This window comes from Protobothrops mucrosquamatus, unplaced genomic scaffold (assembly GCF_001527695.2).
Source record: "Protobothrops mucrosquamatus isolate PMUCROS unplaced genomic scaffold, P.Mucros_1.0 scaffold468, whole genome shotgun sequence".
Lineage (NCBI taxonomy): Eukaryota > Metazoa > Chordata > Lepidosauria > Squamata > Viperidae > Protobothrops > Protobothrops mucrosquamatus.
Genome location: NW_015386789.1, coordinates 439,256 through 445,884, shown reverse-complemented (window position 1 = coordinate 445,884; position 6,629 = coordinate 439,256). Strand labels below are relative to the sequence as shown.

The 6,629-nt window shown below is 45.0% G+C and overlaps 1 protein-coding gene across 1 annotated transcript in view; it reads left to right on the top strand.

Annotated features, from left to right (window-relative positions):
* LUZP1 (leucine zipper protein 1) overlaps positions 1–1,438 on the top strand; it is a 9,159-nt gene extending 7,721 nt beyond the window's left edge. Inside the window, exon 3 of the mRNA XM_029284257.1 lies at positions 1,277–1,438. Coding sequence (XP_029140090.1) covers positions 1,277–1,438 — 162 coding nt within the window. The remainder of the gene's footprint in view (positions 1–1,276) is intronic.
* The last annotated feature ends 5,191 nt before the right edge of the window (positions 1,439–6,629 follow it).

Sequence of the window (6,629 nt, the reverse complement as noted above, 5' to 3'; positions counted from 1 at the left end):
AGCAGTTTGGTTCAGCAAAACAATCATTAAATACAGATTTTTTTTTTCTGGCAAGGAATGGAAGGGTTGTCTTGTCTTCTCACCCCTCCCCTCCCCCACTGCTCATGAAACCAGAAAGTGGCAATTAAAAATGTGTAAAGGTGCAGGTTTTTTGAGCTACAGTTTTGAATGTTTGAAGGATTTTAGATCTTGTAATACAATGCCCTCTGCTGGCATCAGCCTGAAAGTGCAGGATTGTACAGTAAGACGTCTGTTTGGCTTATATAATGGATTAAAAGTCACAGCCAGTAGATCCAAATCACATCTAAAAAACAGCAGTGGGACAATTAAAAGTAAAATCAAAACTCAATGCTAAATACCACCTGAGGTTTGGGGAAATGTTTTTAGCTCAGATGATAAAGCCTGCAGGAATGGAACTTCCAGAGTTACTGGCTCCTTAAGAGGGAGAATTATTTGAGGGAAACCAAAACCTGAATTTAGGACTAGGATTAACAAGCCTGGGTTTAGAACTAGGGATTCTAGAGAGCATTTAGTCCAGCCCCATGGTTCAGAGAAGCAAATTAGACTGGGCAAAGAAACAGAAAAGTTAAGTTCATACAATATCCTCAACTAGGATAAAATGAGAGAGTTGATAGGCTGTGGTTCCAAATGTGGAAAACCAGAACAGTTGTGTTTTGTAAATCATGCTGGTGCATAGTCACCAGAAACCGTGCAGCTAACTGGAGATTCCCAGCTCCACCCAATCCCCATATTGCTCCTATTTGGTTTATATATATATATCTGTACCATTTCTGTATCTGGCTATCTTGGCCCTTGGTGGATGTTCACCACCAGATGACCACAGGTAATCCTCAACTTACAGCAGTTTGTTTAGTGACGCCCATTCAAAGTTGCAATGGCACTGAAAAAAGTGACGTTTTCACATGACCGTAGTAGCATCCCCAGGGTCATGTGATCCAAGTTCAGATGTTTGGCAAGTGACTCATATTTATGACGGTTGCAGTGTCCCAGGGGGTCACATGATCGCCTTTTGCGACCTTCTGATAAGCAAAGTCAGTGGGGAATCCAGGTTCACTTAACTAATTTAACAACTACAGCGATTCACTTAACAACTTCAGCAAAAGAGGTCGTAAAATGGGGCAAACTTCACTTAACAAATGTTTCATTTAGCGATATAAATTTTGGGCTCAATCGTGGCCATACGTCGAGGACTACCTGTGTAAGTGACTCACCAGGGATTGCTTTGTTAAAGTTCTTTCTCCTGCTTTTGATACAGGAAGAGAAAGATTTTGCTCCCAGGAGAAAAGCATACAGCTCCTCTGAGCAACTGACATCAAGGAGGAGGCCAGAGGTCAAGGCGGAACTGGGCCGCCAATTTCCGAGCAGCAGGGCCGAGGAGCGGAGGCGGTGGTCCAGAGACCACTCAGAAGCCCACTGAACTGGCTGAGGGTAAGGCTAGGAATTGCATTCACCTTTTTGAACCTTTTTCTCTGCTTCAGTCTGTTTTTTTCGTTCGGGAGTTCTAGGCAGCCTAGATAGTGTTCCTTTCTTCCCTTTTTGCCACCGCAAACTTGCAGGTTGGCTTGGAAAGGAAGACTATCTCAAATCACGGGAAGTAGTAGCGCTGCTTTATAAATCCTTAGTAAGGCCACACCTGGAATACTGCATCCACTTTTGATCACCACCTTACAAAAAAGATGATGAGACTTTGGGGAAAAAATGCATGGAGCAACTAGGATAATTAAAGGCCTGGAGACAAAAACATATGAACAGTTGCAGAAACTGGGTATGGCTAGTCTGGAGAAAAGGACCAGGGATGACATGATAGCAGTATTCCAGTATTTGAGGGGCTGCTACAAAGAAGAACAGGGGGGTCAACTTGTTTTCCAAAACACCAGAAGGCAAGACATAGAAGCAATGGATGGAAACTAAGCAAGGAGAGAAACAACCTGGAACTAAGGAGAAACCTCCTGACAATGAGAACAATTAACCAGTGGAACAACCTGCCTCCAGAAGTTGTAGGTGCTTCATCACTGGAGGTTTTTAAGAAGAGACTGGACAGCCACCTGTCCGAAATGATATAGGGTCTCCTGCTTGAGCAAGGGGTCGACTAGAAGACCTCCAAGGTCCCTTCCAGCTCTATTCTGTTTGAAATTTGCTTCTCTTGTTAACTCTTAAAACTATTTGGAAATCTACAGAAGTCAGACCAAAACAAGGAGGTGTGCCAAGAGTGTAAAATGACATAAAAATAGAGAAATGTTGGCCTCATTTTGATTTCTTGCAGAATGCTGCTGGTGGTATCGCTCTCAGAGTGCAATGTCACCTCAGCTAGCCACTTAGTCAGTTATACTGATGGAGCTCAGTGCATACATAAACCATACGAAGTACACGGATTAAAATTTCTACATGTGGAAACTACTGCGAGGTTTTCATGCTGGGCCTTGCACAATTGTCCCTCAAGCATTTTTAATATATGGCTTTAAAAAAATATTTCAGAACTTCATATGTTGCATTTGAACTGGCCTGTAAACAGAACGAAGATTGTTTTGTGTGGAAGACGGTCACTTCATGGCCTCCTGAAGTTCTTGAATAGATTCTCCTCAGAATGTAGGTTTGAGGTCTTTCCCAATATGACTGAAGTATGGTATCCAAGGCAGCAAACATAACTAATACTCCTCCTCCTTTTTATTTTCCCCACAAAAACAACCCTGTGAGGTGGGTTGGACTGAGAAAGAATGACAGGCCAAAGTCACCCAGCTGGCTTTCATGCCTAAGGTGGGACTAGAATTCACAGTCTCCTAGTTATTGGCCCAAAGGCACCCAACTGGCTTTCGTGACTAGAACTCACAGACTCCTGGTTTCTAGGCCAGCATCTTAACCATTACATCGAACTAGCTCTCAAACTGACATTTGATGTTGTCCTTTCTTTCCCTCTCTGTATCCCCAGCATATTTCCTGTTGCAGTTTGCATGACCTCCAGACCTGGAACTCCCATCTTTCTGCTGCTGCTGCCGCTGCCAGTCCACCATGGGGAGACTGATACAGTGCCTGACCTTTACCCCCTTTCAGTGCTCAAGGACTCTCCTTCTCCCCTCTCCAAAACCCAGATGGACTTTTCTTTTAATGGTGGCTTTGCGTTCTCCTTCTCCTCCATGAAGGAGGATGGGGAGACTTTGCTCAGGGGAATCCCACTCTGGAACTTTACCGAGCACGAATCAATGGAGACCCTCAGCTTGCAACTCCTTGGAAACCTCCAAGAACTTTGGATTCTCGACTTGGGTGTTCGTTGACTCCACTCCAGGAGAAGCTTTTGGTTTGGTTTGACTTGAAAGTCCCATGGAGAACCACTTTGGACTCGTCTCTGCGTGGTCCTCAGCTTTGGAGAGCCACTTACCTGACCCCTCTTGGCCATAACTCTTGAAGAATGGCCTAGCAGGGTTCATGGGCCACTGCTTCACAGTAGCAGCCTCTCTTCTTCCTCCTCCTTGCCCGCACTGTAACAGTTTGGCCGCTCAAACCGATGTTTGACTGAGCCATCCAGAGAAGCAATAAATTGAGATGCATCTCCTCCAGCATCTCCTGCTCCACTGGCAGGGACTGGAGCAGCAAAGGTTGGTGGGTTCTCTTTGGCCTCAAAAAAACCGGTCTCTGCTCCCTTTCTTGTTGGCATAGCACACTCCTTGCAAAACCAGCCAGACTTGGGGTATACAACCACAAATCTCATCGGCAAGCCTTCCACTCTGCTCCCAATCAACTTGCAGCCCGATCCAAAGGGTCAGCCCGTCCCGGGACCCGGCTTGCTCGATGAGGCTGTTCTGACGTCACTTGAACTAAAGCCCTAGAAGACTCAAGTGTGGCCGGCAGTTGGAGGCGTCTGATTTGTCCAGTTCCTCAGCGCATCCTTGGGGGGAGGGGGGACACATTCCTTTATTTCTGCTACCTCACCACTTGCTTGGACAGGAGGACCAGCGTATGATCTTCCAGAGACCCAGTGGCTGCCCCCTTCCACCTCTGAAACAGCAAATTGAATTTTGTTCACACAATCATCCCAGCCCCTCCCCCCAAAGGTCTGTTTTCCATCGTACTCTATGCGCTTTGTTCGGATGCTGCTGTATTGTAAGTCTTCTTACCCGCCTCTGCCCGTTTTGCCAAGGTGCGACTCGAGAACTGATCAGAATTAGCTGCTTTTCCCCTTTTAAACGAATCTCTCTCGTGCACATGTACATGCCGAGTGCTAAAATGATGAGGACCAGTCCAGAGGTTTTCTAGGGCATGTGACCTGTGAGTCATTCAACTCACAAATAACACCCCCTCCAACCTCCAGCTATTTGAGAAGAGATGTGCACGGGTTCCAAGAGTTAATTAAAAATGCAATTATTATTATGGCAGCCAGTCCAGGAGGATCAGATGGCAGTAATGGGTTGAGGGAGGAGAATCAGCCAGTGGGTTGCTGAGTTCAAAGCTTCTGTGTTGTCTGGGTAGCTGGGAGCAAACGGAAAGTTTTGAGGTGTGAGAATCTGTGGGTAACATGTTTCTCCTTTTCCTGTGAGTGTTGTCCTGCAAGTTGCTTCACCCACACACCGGGAAGTAAACGTGGAGTTGATGTTCTTGCCATTCAAAACCAGGTTCTATTCAAACTTGGTCATTTTCTCTTCCCTCCCTCCCCCCCCCAGAATAGCCTTATATTCCCTTGCTTCTGGTGTCATTCTGCTTCAGAAGCATAGTAGTCACCTTTTGGGGGGAGAGGGGAGGACTGTATCAGCACCACCCTCCGTTGTCGCCTCCTCACCATCAACCACCACCTCAACTGTCAATCATTACCTATTGTCACCACCCACCATCAATCTCTTCCTCCAAAAGCATTTGATGGCTGTCTGATGGTGTTAGGCCTCAGAGTGTAGTATTGTGCGCTTCAAAAAGATTTGCCTCACTCTGAGCCGGTGCTTCCCAAATGGGAAGACATTACCCAAAACTGAGCAAAATTGTGTTTTGTTTCTTTGAGCAACAGCACATGACTCCTTTACCAATCAGGATAGGGACATTTCAGTTGACTTAAAGATTGCCACGTGCGCTAAAATATCTCCCAAAGCTTTCCTATTAAGATGGTTGAGGAAATTGCAATTGGTAATTTGTTGAAATGACATAAAGATCATTGGGTTATAAATGTTTGTTTAATACCGGTAGTCCTCGAGTTACGATCATTCATTCTGTGACAGTTTGAAGTTACAGTGGTGCTGGAGGAAGGGAGTTACAACAGGTCCTCAAAGTTTGATGAGGCTTTTTGATAAGCAGTTTTGGGTAATGAAGGAAAATGTTTGGAAGCCCTGCTCTAAGGGTCTGTGAGCTTGGCACTTTAAGACTTGTGGACTTCAGCTCCCAGAATTCCTTAGCCAGCATGGCTAGTTGGGGAATTCTGGGTGTTGAAGTCCATGAGTCTTAAAATGGCCACGTTTGGAGAGCCCTGCTCTAAGCCATCCTCACCTTATTCAACCATATAGAAGGGGAAATCCCATTGGAATATCTTTGCTCAAGAGAAAAGAACCCACATCCCCCATTCATCTCTTTCCCGCAAAGATGAGTGCCTGTGTTCACACAATAGGCTAAACCAAGAAGCACCGTTAACAAGTGCATGTGTTCCATGCCATCTTACTCCCACTGAATATGAGTTTAATGGAAAGTTTAGACTTAATGTGGCAGCCATGCCTGGAGTTGTCAGCATGTTAAACTTACAGAAACAGGAGACTATAGCCAGAGTATGCTGCATGTACAAAGGTCTGCTTTATGTCAAACAAGGATTTGAATAACACAATCAGACTTTATTTAAAAACTCATGCGCGACCAGAATGGGGGCCAGGTGGGGACACATGTCATGGGAACACAACCAGTGTTGTCATTCCTTCATTGCTGTTGAAAAACCAGCCGTTTTGGTACCTTTTGAGGATTTCAACATGAATTCAGTTCTGGAACCACAAAGGGTATTTATTTCTTTACCTTGTAATATTTTGAATCTAAACTAATGCTCCCATTTGCATGCCAAGTTCTCTTTAGCACAACAGGAATAAAAGGAGATGGAAGGGTTGTTTTTTGTTTTAAAAAGCCTGGGAAGCCTAAGGCAGGCTAAAAAATGTTAGTGGGCTTCTATCTGCTAGTGCTTCAGACACGAAGCTGAAACAACCCACTGTTGGTTTGGCTTATGAAAGGGTATCAAAGCTGGTTCTTGTCTCATAGCAGAATAAAGGGAAAATTGGGGATGTAGTCAAGAGACTGAATGCCTTACTTCCAAAACTACATTTCTGCACATTGTATTTGCATAACCAGGGTTAGTTCAGTGGGCCAAGGCTCAGCCTTTGATGGAATAGTACCAAATGATGGTGACCAAGTTTTGCACCTCTTTTTAAGATCTAAGCCTTTATTTCATGCTCCAGCAATTTCTGGATAGGTTGTTGCAACGTAACACTATTTTTATTCTCCAATTTTTGGCAAGTCTTCCAGCTTGTGGGGGTGGAGGGATGGGGAATGAAGAAAACCTTAACTGATTTGTGTCCATTGATGGGTGCCAAGTTTACATGAAAGTCTTATTTGCTCTATGTCAGTGGTGGCGAACCTATGGCACGGGTGCCAGAGGCGGC